This window comes from Phaeodactylum tricornutum, chromosome 22, assembly GCF_000150955.2.
Source record: "Phaeodactylum tricornutum CCAP 1055/1 chromosome 22, whole genome shotgun sequence".
Classification (NCBI taxonomy): Eukaryota; Bacillariophyta; class Bacillariophyceae; order Surirellales; family Neidiaceae; genus Phaeodactylum; species Phaeodactylum tricornutum.
This window is the reverse complement of record NC_011690.1, coordinates 208143-220517: the sequence shown is the minus strand read 5'-3', so window position 1 is coordinate 220517 and position 12375 is coordinate 208143. Positions and strand designations below refer to the sequence as shown.

General features: G+C 48.9%; 6 protein-coding genes across 6 annotated transcripts; 3 read left to right on the top strand and 3 right to left on the bottom strand.

The window, feature by feature from the left end:
- Positions 1 to 288: 288 nt before the first annotated feature.
- Positions 289 to 2233, top strand: PHATRDRAFT_49425 (predicted protein). The gene is made up of 3 exons (XM_002184171.1): positions 289 to 979; positions 1070 to 1106; positions 1201 to 2233. The coding sequence occupies exons 1-3, from the start codon at positions 402 to 404 to the stop codon at positions 2098 to 2100; spliced, it is 1515 nt and encodes a 504-aa protein (XP_002184207.1). The 5' UTR covers positions 289 to 401; the 3' UTR covers positions 2101 to 2233.
- A 24-nt stretch (positions 2234 to 2257) lies between these two features.
- On the bottom strand, positions 2258 to 4500 carry PHATRDRAFT_49424 (predicted protein; the record flags this gene model as incomplete). The annotated part of the gene is made up of 1 exon (XM_002184049.1): positions 2258 to 4500. Exon 1 carries the CDS (start codon positions 4268 to 4270, stop codon positions 2258 to 2260), a length of 2013 nt encoding a protein of 670 aa, XP_002184085.1. The 5' UTR covers positions 4271 to 4500.
- Positions 4501 to 5026: 526 nt separating this feature from the next.
- PHATRDRAFT_40124 (predicted protein) lies at positions 5027 to 6064 on the bottom strand (the record flags this gene model as incomplete). The annotated part of the gene is made up of 1 exon (XM_002184048.1): positions 5027 to 6064. The coding sequence occupies one exon, from the start codon at positions 6062 to 6064 to the stop codon at positions 5027 to 5029; it is 1038 nt and encodes a 345-aa protein (XP_002184084.1).
- Positions 6065 to 6525: 461 nt separating this feature from the next.
- On the top strand, positions 6526 to 8390 carry PHATRDRAFT_49422 (predicted protein). Its single transcript, XM_002184170.1, has one exon. It carries the CDS (start codon positions 6618 to 6620, stop codon positions 8229 to 8231), a length of 1614 nt encoding a protein of 537 aa, XP_002184206.1. The 5' UTR covers positions 6526 to 6617; the 3' UTR covers positions 8232 to 8390.
- A 486-nt stretch (positions 8391 to 8876) lies between these two features.
- PHATRDRAFT_49421 (predicted protein) lies at positions 8877 to 10025 on the top strand (the record flags this gene model as incomplete). Its single annotated transcript, XM_002184169.1, has 2 exons — positions 8877 to 9750; positions 9781 to 10025. 2 exons carry the CDS (start codon positions 8877 to 8879, stop codon positions 10023 to 10025), a joined length of 1119 nt encoding a protein of 372 aa, XP_002184205.1.
- A 296-nt stretch (positions 10026 to 10321) lies between these two features.
- PHATRDRAFT_49420 (predicted protein) lies at positions 10322 to 12265 on the bottom strand (the record flags this gene model as incomplete). Its single annotated transcript, XM_002184047.1, has 2 exons — positions 10322 to 12014; positions 12093 to 12265. The coding sequence occupies 2 exons, from the start codon at positions 12263 to 12265 to the stop codon at positions 10322 to 10324; spliced, it is 1866 nt and encodes a 621-aa protein (XP_002184083.1).
- Positions 12266 to 12375: the final 110 nt, after the last annotated feature.

Below are 12375 nucleotides of genomic sequence, written 5' to 3'. Positions count from 1 at the left end.
GAGAAGTGCTTATGTCCAGGAACCTTCCGGACGAAGACTCGCCTATCTATTGCGGTTGCTTTCTCTTTACAGCAGCGAGCGCAACGGACGACGACAATCGGCTGGCTACAGATTTGGCGTTCTGTTTTCCGCACGACCGCGCAAGCACTACCATTCTTTCTTTTCCATCCTGTCCCTAAGACGTACATCCCCCCCTACTGAGCGTAGTAGTCCTCCAAACCCGCCTTTCTGGGCTTAAAAAAGTGCATCGACGTTGGAGCTACTAGTTCGCTCTCCCACAACAACCAAGGGACTCTACTAGACTCCGACAACACTGAACGTCGAACGAATCAACCTTACTAATTTGTATCCCTCTTTTGTAGTTCCCGTTATCGACATTACACCATAGCTGTAGCAACACGATGAGTCTTTTATCGAAACGACGAATGTCTCCGGTTCTGCTCTGCTTGCTTCCCGTGTGGCTGCCGTTGTGGTTATCGAGTCCCACACCGTGTGCCGCGTTCTGGAACGTACAAACCGAAAACGGGGCAGCGGAAGTAGTCGATCACGACTCGGGCACGCATAATCGCGATGCCGATACTCCGGCGGAATATGGTGTCGATGTCTCTTTTCCCATGCATCATCACCAAGTCTCCAACAACTACGCTTGGTTGCCGCACAATACGGATTCTTCCGTCCCCACGCCTCCCGAATATCGGGACATGTCTGTCCAACCCCTCGGGAACATGCAGGCTCGATACGATACCTTTTTACAGGAATGCGTCGAGTACTACGGCAAAAAAGGTGAACGTTGTGTGTCGACCGAACAAGATCGCATCGCCATGTCGCTTCGACAACCCCAATCGATGCAGAATTATACGGAACTGGGCTACAAGAAGATCCGCGCGCCCGAAGCCGTCTACAAGCTTATTCGGGAGTTCTGGGATCGTAACAACAAGGAGCAAAAGATCGAGCAGTGGGGTGTGGGAAATACATACACGTAAGTACAAAGAGAGAAGATGCAACCTTGGACTGGGGCCTTGCCGAGAAACCATTGTGGATCTAAGGAACGTTTCCGTTTTTTCTATAGCAACAACTGGAAGGCTCCCACTTATATGGTATCAGTGGTATGTAACAGTTTACCAAAATATGTGCTCTGCATTAGTGGTTAGCTACAGTGACTTCGCGTTCCTCATCTTACCGCTGTGCCTATTTCTTTAGGAAGACAAAGGTCTGCGTGGCGGAGGTTACGTTTTGAAACAAAAGATTTGGGACGCCGCTCGCGATACCATTCAGGAATGGACGGGTGAGGAACTCACACAGTGTAGTTTGTACGGTATTCGGGTGTACAAAGACGGTGCCGTCCTGGCCCCGCACGTTGATCGGTTGCCCTTGGTCAGCTCGGCCATTATCAACGTGGCCTCGGAAGTCGACGAACCCTGGCCTCTGGAAGTCATTGGACACGATGGCCGTGCCCAGAACGTCACGATGGAACCGGGAGACATGGTCTTGTACGAATCGCATTCAGTCATTCATGGGCGTCCGTTCCCACTCAAGGGATGGGTTGCTAATCTATTTGTACACTTTGAACCGACCGGCCATTCGCTGCGGCACAGCGCGGATGTGGAAGATCTCGGGCAAAAAGACGTACACGAACGTTACAAGGATGCCCTGGCACGGGGCTTTGGTGGACACGAAAACGAAAACAGTGGATTGCCTCCTTACCTCTTACCCGGAACTCCGGAAGAAAATCACTGGCGAAAGCAGCACCCGAGTGGACACAAGTCCCAGCAAAAGAGTTTTGCCACAGGCACGACCACGGCACACGTTGCTGCACAAAAGGGCAGCCTCGGTGAACTCAAGGCTGAAATCAACCGCAAGAAAGACGCTATACATGCACGGGACGAGAATGGATGGACGCCCTTGCATGAGGGTGCTCGTAGCGGGCATCTGGACATTGTCAAATATCTGGTGGAACTTGGAGCCGACGTGAACGCTACCACGAGCAGTGGAGGAGGTACCGCGCTTTGGTGGGCTAAGGAAACGTTCGGCGCCGAAGGAAATCCCGTTATTGACTTTCTTGAAAGTATGGGCGCTCTGAACGCCGGTCCAGAACTCTAGTGCGGTCTCGTTCGCTATCATGACTTGTACGTCGCGATGGCGTTAAGACAATTAAATTGCGCACCGGATTTGTGATATTTTACAGTTAGCCAACCCGTATATTAATATTAAAAAGGACAAGTCGTATGTGTATTCGTTGAAAGCGCTCGGTGTCTGATCATATTGTTTTGGGGTTCCGAACGTTGTCGAAGAATTCTTGCAAACCCATCATGGCAATCTTGCCGGCCAAAAACTTGGGAACGAGGGACGATCCCACTTGAGAAACACTTGTGAGGTCCACCCGATCGGGGTGATTCGGCACGGCCCGCAGCACGTTGATGCCCCACAAAATTTCGTTTTTCGGACGCGAAACTTTGGAAGCGACGTTACTGGTCGGCTCCTCCACGTGTGTTCCGGATGGACCGGAATCCAAACTCCGACTGACAATGACGTATCCGTCATCGGGGGCGGCCAATTCAGAGACGTGCATGAGACAGTTTACATGGACGCTCAGTGAGGTAAAGGGCACGCGTGTTTCGCTTTGCACCACTTTGATGCCGTACACAGGACCGTTGGCTGGACTTTTGAGGAGAATGTCATCGGCAATGGTAAGAAGGGTTTTCCGACCGAGGCAAAAAGTATTGTATTCGCCCGTTCGTGAATTGTCCCAGAGTAAGTGCAAGAAATCGCGTGGAGATTTGGGAACAACGCCGCGCGCCAGGTAGAAGGGTGCCTTGCGATTCGTACCGTCTGCATCAATCTTGTACTTGCCCGACCAGACAAGTGTTTCCTTTTGTAGTACTTGCAATCGCTCCAAGGTGGACAGTTGAACCATTTTTCGGAGCAGCTTGGAAGTAGAGCCTTCCATCTTCCACGCAATATCGGAAAGCGTATTGGTATCGTAGGGATGGGACATGCGGACGGTTGGATGGTTCGCGATGAGAGTGAGGCCTGCCATCACAAGGCGCTCGAGTGCAGCAGTGATGAGTTGATGGTCCTTTTCCTGCAAATCGATGTAAGCGACGGTTCCGATTTTCTGTTCGAACCCTATATCTTCCACCCGTAACAAAAAGCGACTGTGTCCCTTGGCAACAACGGCTGTATTGGAAGGGTCCGTGACCTGTTCGGACGAATGTGATGGCACATCGGAGAAATCGAGACGAAGCCGCTCGAGAAAATTGTCATCGTCTGATAAGTGTGACACAACCTTGCCGTTGGTGGAGGAGACCGCTTTCGTTAACGGAGCGATAGTGACTAGATCAGATTCGCGTCCTGCGGCACCCTCACCGGTGCTGGCGCCGAGAACGGGAGCCACCATGTGAACCATTATTGAACCGACTTCTTTCGTCACGTGATCGGCCAAGCCGAACACAAGATCGGATAACCCAAAAATCCCGTGAACAAGACCTTCCCCCATGTTATGCTCTTGATTTTGATCCGCAACAGATGGCTTTGCCTTTGTGCCGTTATCGTCGGAGCGCGGGTTCGCTGCCACCGCGTCCGTTATCGTAATGGTTCTTTCGGCGGACGAGTGCAAGCGTACGGTGGCGTGATGCATCAGCGCTCCCGTGGTGGAGCTCACGACGTTTGCCATAAAGTCGACAGTGGTACACATCACGTGCATTGGCAAGGTGACGGGCAACAATGCGGTTTGCAGGGCCAAGTCCCCCGCACATGACACCACACGGGAACTTGTGGTGAGGAACGTGGCCATTTCCGATGACTGCACCAATGATCCTAGCGACTGCGCCCACACTCCAAAGGCATCGGTTAAAGAGTCTGGATTGGTGGGCTCGTACATGACGAGTTGCTGCTGATGCTGTTCGACTGGATCCGCAAACCGACTTGCCGTGTTCGGGTCCCTAGTTGAAGCGGCGTCCGGAGTGATCAGTGTTGCCCCGTTTTCGCAGTAACAGGCATCATCTTCCACGAAATCCTCCGAATTGGAAACTGTACTCGCCACACTCCAGGAGGATTCAACACGACGGAAGGGTAGTAGCGAAGTAGAGACTGTCGCTGACAGTGAGTTGTTGTTCGAACGCCGGCGGAAGCCAGTTGTTCGTTTGGATGCCGTCGGAGAAGCAATGTGAAGAGGAGGAGGGCGTGGACCTACCACTGCCGTGAGATCGTCGGAAGAAGAGGACGCGGTGGTACTTTCCTTGATCTTGCGATTCCGTCGCAACAGCTTCATTTTTTGGCGCAGCGGCAACAGTTGATCTAGACCTCTCTATCTATCCCCGCACTAACTGTAAATTACGAGAACAAATGCGCCAGAACACAATACACGAACGGGAAGCGGTAGCGCAACGCAAGGGTTGATTGTCTGTATCTCACATACACGCACGTGTTCACCACATGCATGAACACTTTTGGCTATTGAATGGAATGGCACCGGAGAAAAATCTTCTCTATCGACACAAGAAGGACGAGAGGATTTTGTTCACAGTAATAACATAATAAGCGACCGGTAAAGAAACCGAAAAAAGGAAAAGCACGCCAACGGACTATCGTCCACTTTTTTCGGGAGATGACGCGCTGGATTTCGAACGTTTTTTGGAACGCCGGACGACGTCTCACACCCCACCCAAACGGTACCCATGGACCAATCCAAAGTGCGTACAAACAAAGTATTCTCAGAGCATCCCATCTTGTTCAACCTGTACGGATCTGCGGATCTCCTTAGCCTTTCCATGATAGTCTACACGCAAAGGTCTGCAAGAGCCAAGGTTGGAGTTGCAACTATGCAGCTCGCCATCCTTGCTCTCTGCCGATTCACTGCCAAGTGCCACTTAGGTAATTTTCACCCAACTATGAAAATACAGGCGGCCAGGCCAATGCGACGAAACAAACAGCAACCAACAAGGCTACTCACAGTCAGTCAATGATACTTGACGCATCCGGATCAATAGTAAAACAACAACATGTCTTGGTTCGACCAAACAAGGGATCAATCGTATTCGGTAAAAAAGGAGTCGACAATCTCTCCATACAAGGGTCCATTCTCGAGCAATCCGTGGTGGCTACAACCATCGAGAACTCGTTCCCGTACATACGGCGTATTCCACAGCGAACGTTTCCAATCTGCCACACATACTTCAGTGACAAAATCGTGTTCTCCCCGCAGTACTAACGCGCTTCGTAGTTTGCGACTGTTTGCTGATGGAGGTGTCGCCTTATAGTCGGCAATCGCTCCGGTACCCCTCCACGCCGTTCCCGCATAGGCGTACGCGTCCGTCAAAGCCTGTGGCATTGGAGAGATCCGACGCTGGTGCGTTTCGCGGAACAAATCTGGACTGTCCAGTTTCTCGACCAGGCTTCGGGCTTCGTCTTCGATCTGCATCACGTTCGTCGGAGTGGACGATAAAATTACTGATCGGCATCCTTCCCCGGCGATACCGTCGTCCACTTCTTTGCTCGCTTGGCGTTTCAAGAATTCATACGCCAGAATGCCACCAAAGGATTGTCCGTACAAGTGAAATCGCCGGACACCAAGATGCTTCAGTAATACTTCGAGATCGCCGACTGCGTTACCTACTGAATAAATACCGTCATCGGCCTTCGGCTCGTCGCTGGTACCGCACCCGAGCTGATCGTAGAATAATATGGATCGGTACGGAACAATCCGTACCAAAGGAAGTAAGTAATTTGATGGCACTGACGGTCCTCCGTGTAAGGCAACGATTGGAGCCGCTTGACGAGATGACAGCGACGATGGGCGGTAGAGCTTGTAGGCTATATCGAACTCTAATATTGTGGCGTTAGGTAGCATTCGTCGTACTGATATTGTTCCCATATTGCATGAGATCCCGTGGTATGAATCCGTGATTTCTCCGCCAGACGTTTTTGCGAACGCCAACTGACAGTGACTACAAAATACTAGTTGGCGAAAGCCGTGCACTGGAAAAGCGTGGCTAAACGAGTGGACTCTAGAACACAGGACGGCAATCATTGGCATCAGCAACCATGGGGGCCGGAATGCATGCATAGAAAATTCTCTCTTAGAGATTGGTTTGTACATCGGTTGTCGTTGATGTGTAATTATCTCACAGTCAAGTTTGGCATTTGTGTTGGCTGTGAATGCCGTGATACCATTGCGTGGAATGGCGAAGCCCCCCAAATTCGACAGCCTTTTGCTCAGTGTGCTCCACTCGAAACAAAGTGCTAAATTTATATTAGACGAAACCATAAGTGTGCACGAGACAACGTGGCCGAGCGGTTAAGGCGATGGACTCGAAATTAGCCATGTGCATTCTTGACATCCATTGGAGTTTCTCCGCGTAGGTTCGAGTCCTGCCGTTGTCGCACTTTTTTGTCGCTGTTAATAGTATCTTGTCACTCTGACTGCACTCCAGCACCACTAGTGTAAAATCCTCACCTCGAAATCGACAACAGGAAACAAGTTTGTTTCCTCGTACATTTCACATTCAGCAATGGCTTACATGTTTACATGTTTGTTTATCTGATCGCGACAATTGCCGTCTGGCCACCATTGTAAGCAGCAAGCTACTTCTACACGCTTGCCAAAGCTTTATTTTCTCATGCCTAGTAGAAGACGGCGAAGCAACAACCTATTTTTTGAAGCCTACTGCGTCTTTCTTCGCTACCCCAGAACAATCGCTGTAATTTTTTCCTTGCTTAATCCGAGCACTTCATTCCAGCTACGCTCAGATCAAAGGATCAGGCTTCCTGCCATGGGTCTCGCGGCGTCGACCCCGAAACAAGAGAAGAGAAGTGAACCAGAACAAGCTCCAGAAACGAAACAGATCAAACGAAGACATAAGACCGAGGAATGGAAAATAGCCGTTGATACGTTTGCAAAGCAAGTTCTGGATCCCTCCTATCTTCACCTCCCAGTTCGAGCGAGTACTATGGAGGCAGCGTCCTTTTATCCGTCGGAAAACAACGAGCAAGCATGCTTGATGCCCGGGACGCACAAGCATCTCGGTGGTGCGTACGATGCTACGGATGGTTGCATTTACGGCATTCCAGCGAGTGCAAAAGCCGTCATGTGCTTGTACCCCGATGGTGATAAATACAAGATGACCACAATTCCATTACCGGAGGATGCAGCAAAAACAACTTACAAATGGTTGCGTGGAATTTTCGCAGATGGCTATCTCTGGGCGATTCCGGCATGGGCGGACTCTGTACTCTGCGTTGACGTGGATGCTTTCTGGGGACGACGTCCAGCTTCTGGCGAGGTTGTCCAATTGATTCCTCTTCCAGATGAACACCCTAAGGATATGCGGTGGCAGTGGCACGGTGCTGGGATGAATAGAGAAAAGACGGCAATCTACTGTATTCCATCCAATGCCCAAAGAGTGCTCCGGGTCGACTTACGAATGAAGACTACTTCGCTGATACCAATCGAGTACAATCCTGACAAATACCCGAACTTTCGAATTGAATTGGCAAACAAGTGGTACGGTGGTATTCTTGGGGAAGATAATGCTGTTTATGGAGTATGCTATCGCAGTTGCGCCGTTTTACGAATCGACTGCGAATCTGATACCGCATCACTTGTTGGCCCCGATTACGGATGTGCAGGATACAACTGGCATGGTGGAGTCAAGACAAATGGAAAGATATACGCGCATCCCTCACACGCACCCGATTCAGTGTTGGTTATCAACACCAATCCCGACGATCACAAAGAGGACCCATGCTCGGAACTGCCAATCAAACGCGCCGAATACGACAAAGACATCAGAATAAATTACAAATGGCTCGGTGGGGCCATAGGGGCAGATGGCAATATTTACTGTCCTGCATGCGATACGTCCTCCGTACTCAAGATTGATACACAGACTGAAGAGTGCACAACTTTTGGGTTTGTGGGAACTTTGAAGAATAAGTGGCAAGGTGGTATTTTGGGTCGGGACGATTGCATATACTGCATACCTGCGTCCGGACACCATGTTTTGCGTATCTTTACTAGTCCAGACATAGTTGGAGAGAATCCGATACAATTAATCGGGCAGATGCCGGTGCACAAGGACAAATGGCAAGGAGGCCACGTCGGAAAGGATGGGGCTTTGTACTTCATTCCTGAGAATGGATACCGTGTTTTGAAAGTTACGCCACCAAACGCGCCACCAAGTCTTGTCAATGGAAAGCTGCCGGAAGGCGATGTGAAAATAGAAATGATGTAGGTGGTAGCGACTTCACTGCCAATTTCTGGTGTAGAATGCAATCCACACCACTTGTTCCTCTGATTATAACACAATAACAAAAGCATGTGCTCCCAGCCACAACTACGGCCGAAAGCAATACTTTCCCATTTAAAGGAATAATAACATCCAAGACAACTGAAACAGAAATATTCAGCTTACGGACACTAAAGGATGGTTTCGCGTGCTGTAAGAGTGCTTCGTTGTATGACGTCTGGCATGTAGAATCCTTCCCACTGTTAGACAAGTTACAGTTATAGAAGTTGTAGATCCCGCGTCCTGGGGCACCAAAATTTTTCTCTCGAAAGGACCCACAATAGCCAAATTATTTGATGACTACCTTACTGCTATCAAAGGTGACCTGTATGATTGGCGAATTGTTACTATGCCTCCAAAACTAATAGCGAGTTGTATAGCAACAACATACAATCGACAGATTTTTGCTTTTTTAACAACGGTGAGGAGAGCAAAAATCCCGAAAAAAGTGAAGGAAAAAAAGAGAAACGGAGCCACCAGAAAATATAGCTTCTTGTGCTATTATTTCTTGCGTTCGCGATGAGTATTTTGGAAAATTTAGGTGAATTGTGATAAGATAATTATTGCCCATACCGAGCATTGATAAGCGTAATGAAAATTGCCAGTGGATGGAGAGAGCGGCTGAGAAAGATGAGCACAGGCAAGCGACTTACGGTCTTGGTCACAATATTTGTTTTACTGACATGGCATAGCGACGCGTTGTTAAAGCCATTGGCTAACAACGGTAGAAAAATCGATCAAAGCTCGTCGCTTTTGTTTCTCGCACCCCGCAACACTCAGGCTGATAGCGAGGGTTCGAACATTGGCTTGACAAAAATAACCAGAAGGACGCTATGTCATGAATTAACAATGCTGCCTGCGCTTGTAGGTTACACAATTTTTCTACCGGCAGGAGTACTTGCTGCACAGCCTATAACTCAAGGCGAAGCCGACAACGTCGGCGCCAGGATTCAACGCACTCTACGACCAAAGCCAACGAAAATATTACGCCCAAAACTCGATAAAGATTTTGCTGTCATGCTAATGAGATCGTCATACAACGTATTAGATGACTTGGATTGTGTGCCAATGGAACAGTTTCAGCGAGACTTCTTCATTATTCGATCAGCCGAGTACGAACCATACATAAAGAACCTTGGCTATGGCCTGGTACAGCAGGGAGATTTGACGGATCCTTATTACTTTGATTTCATTAGCTTTGCTCAGTATCTTACCATAAACAGAGAATTAACGCAGAGCCCATTGATGGTGTATGAAGAAATGCAACCAGTTGACGTGAGCGTAGGCGAACCCCAGCAATTTGTTTCCAAGATTGTTCGCCGCAATCCGGACATCACCAATGATCAATTAGTACCAGAACACAGTAGGCGGGTCGGTGCGGCTATCCTTGATCGTTTCGAAGACCTGTACGGTTCCACCAAGTCCGAGATACCCTTGATCAATGCGGGGAGTCGCCCAAGTGCAGGTACGTCATAATTCATCTTGACTGACGCAGGAGCTGTGTCTTCAATTCAACTGAACCCGCATCAATGTATCTGTGCAAATCAAGTTATTGACGCCTTTGATCAGCTTGTCAAGATCTTTCTGCTCAACGGCTATGCGTGGGATGGTATGGCCAAAATAGTCTCATCGGGACCAAAAGGGACAGAGTTTTGTCTGACACTCATTTCTCCGGCAACAATATGGGGTGGACAATCACTACAATTTGGGAAAAACAAACTACAGAACAATTTTCTGTAAGTATGAAGCATATTGGATAGTATTGTAGCCCATCCTTTGGTCGATCTTTGTTGTATTTGAACTCACAATTATGCTTCATGATTTGATTCCTCATGAGACCAGATTGAAGGCGGCAATAGAGCTGGTTACTCGTTCGGGTTTCGAAGTCGCGTCATCATCAGTAAAATACGAGGGAGTGAGAGAGCTGAGTTATCTTTTCTTAAAGTAAAACCCGACACTTGATGGGCCCGACATGCGGACTACTATAATGTATCTTTGCTAAATTTTAAACCTGTTCGCACCCTCTAAGGTGATCCTTAACCCAATCGAGCTCGTGGAATTGTTCCAGTCCAAATGAGGGCAGACATTATCGAAACACCGAGAAACAGGGCACCTGTAATCGTACTTATTGTGATCTGTCGAAAGGCGTTTGAATTTTCTTCCAAAAAGATCGGCACGTTCATTCCAAAGATAGACCCTACAAAGGATGCCGACGCAACACAGAGCGAGAACACACTAATGATCATGTTTGCGAACAAAAGCCTATTCCGAATGGCATCTTGCTTTTGGTCAAGTAGATCGGAAGCCGTATCAACCTGGCCATCTACCAACCGCAGCGCATTTTGCAGTGTGAAACCGCTCGATTGCTTTTCTTCAAGTACCAGCTCTACCTCATCAGCCTCTTCTTCAAGAATGGCAGAAGAGGTAGATTGAAGAAAACGGTCAGGATGCGTCAGGAGACGAGAAAGGTTCATTAAAGCCATATTCTCGTCATTGTCAAGGATTCTATCGAGTGCCTTGACAAAACTATTTACTCGGGAACGCATTTCCCGAATTGCATCTTTGATATGTCGAATAGCCATGAGCGGATCCTCCATTAAACCAAAACGACCAGACAATATGTCCTCGATATAGTCCTTCGCCACCTCTTGAATGGAGGTTGTGTCGTTCGTAAGGATCTCGCATACTGAGTAGAGGCAGGCATCAATACATTGAAGTTCAAATGGAATATCGATCCAAGCGCGTCCGTGGATTTCGTTCCACTCATCGCCAAAGTCGTAAACAGTAGGCAGCTTCCAATCATCGCTATTCTTTGAAATTTTTGCCATATAACTCTGTTGACTATTGGCCACGGGTTTCTTGATAGAAGACAAATTTAGCCGTCGTCCCACAGTTTGCAACGTATTTTGTCTGTCGGAACTTTTGCTGGTGGAGCTGACGCCGTGGTCATCGGAACCAGTCGGCTTGCGAACGAGCTTGTCAAAAATGTTGACGAATCCACTAGTTGGTCGTGTCTCCTTAGGATCAGAGATATGCACATGCTCCGATCTTGCTCCAAAAACGGAATTCTCTAATTCCGCCGTTCCCCCGCGTACCCGCTGTTCCAACTGAACCAGGATTGAATCCGCTCCGTCGGGAACGAGAATAAGAAGCCGGTCGCGCAAAATAATTGCCCGAAACGGATCAAAGTTTAGAAGCACTACGTGACGCCGCACCATAAGCTCGGGTTCGACAGATGCTGAGAAAGGAGCAGTCAGCTTCCTCATATCGCGCGGGTGTAGGTACCCACCCAACCGATCTCTGTACGTCATCTCTCCTTCGCCCGCCACTTGTTCATCCGTCGTTCCTCCATCTTCGGTGACTTTATTTGGCTGCATTCCTGATATGGATGCCCTGTTGCATCTTTTCATATCTTTTAACATAACGACTGGCTTTGATTCCACAATTTCGGCACGTCTGGAATCCTGAGCTTCCTCTGCAGCGTCCGGCGGAATGGTCTCGGTTGGTACTGCGAACGTAACCTGCTCGTCCTCATCTGCAACGATTGAGCCGCTGCCAGCATTTTCCGAATTTTCTTCCTCTGCGTCATGTATCGAAGGTTCCGTCACCGTGACGGGCGGAGAAACTGTGGGCCTGATATTCTCCTGTAATGAATGGTGGGGATTGGTGATGGAGGTAAGCACGAATTTGTAGAGACCTCGTATACTGAAGGTAAGGTACCCTCGCCCACTGCCACAACAACGCCGAACGCAATGCAGTAAGAAAACGTGTGTCAGGACTATCGTATAGGTAGTGTTGATGACTCACCCGTCTTTTCGAAGCTCGAGTACCAGCAGTTCATCCAGCCTAGCTTGCGAGACACTCGTGCGAACCAGAGAATCGCCACCAGCGGTTCCCGACCACTGATTGGCTCCGAGACTTGCCAGTTTTAACATTCCAAGGGATAGCCGACTAGGGGTGCCTTGCGATCGAGACTTCATGATGTTGTTCACCGTAAGACATGTTCTGACATTAATTCAGTATAGTGCGATTTGATGTAATAGCAATCGACGACGCCGGGAGATGGCAGTTTTTTCGAAACGTTTGCCAA

Excerpts from the sequence above, each read along its gene's own strand:
- PHATRDRAFT_49425 (XM_002184171.1), top strand. The coding sequence starts at position 402 with ATGAGTCTTTTATCGAAACGACGAATGTCTCCGGTTCTGCTCTGCTTG. Across the intron at positions 980-1,069 it reads GGTGTGGGAAATACATACAC|CAACAACTGGAAGGCTCCCA; the intron begins GTAAGTACAAAG and ends TTTTTTCTATAG. Across the intron at positions 1,107-1,200 it reads CCACTTATATGGTATCAGTG|GAAGACAAAGGTCTGCGTGG; the intron begins GTATGTAACAGT and ends CTATTTCTTTAG.
- PHATRDRAFT_49422 (XM_002184170.1), top strand. The coding sequence starts at position 6,618 with ATGCCTAGTAGAAGACGGCGAAGCAACAACCTATTTTTTGAAGCCTAC.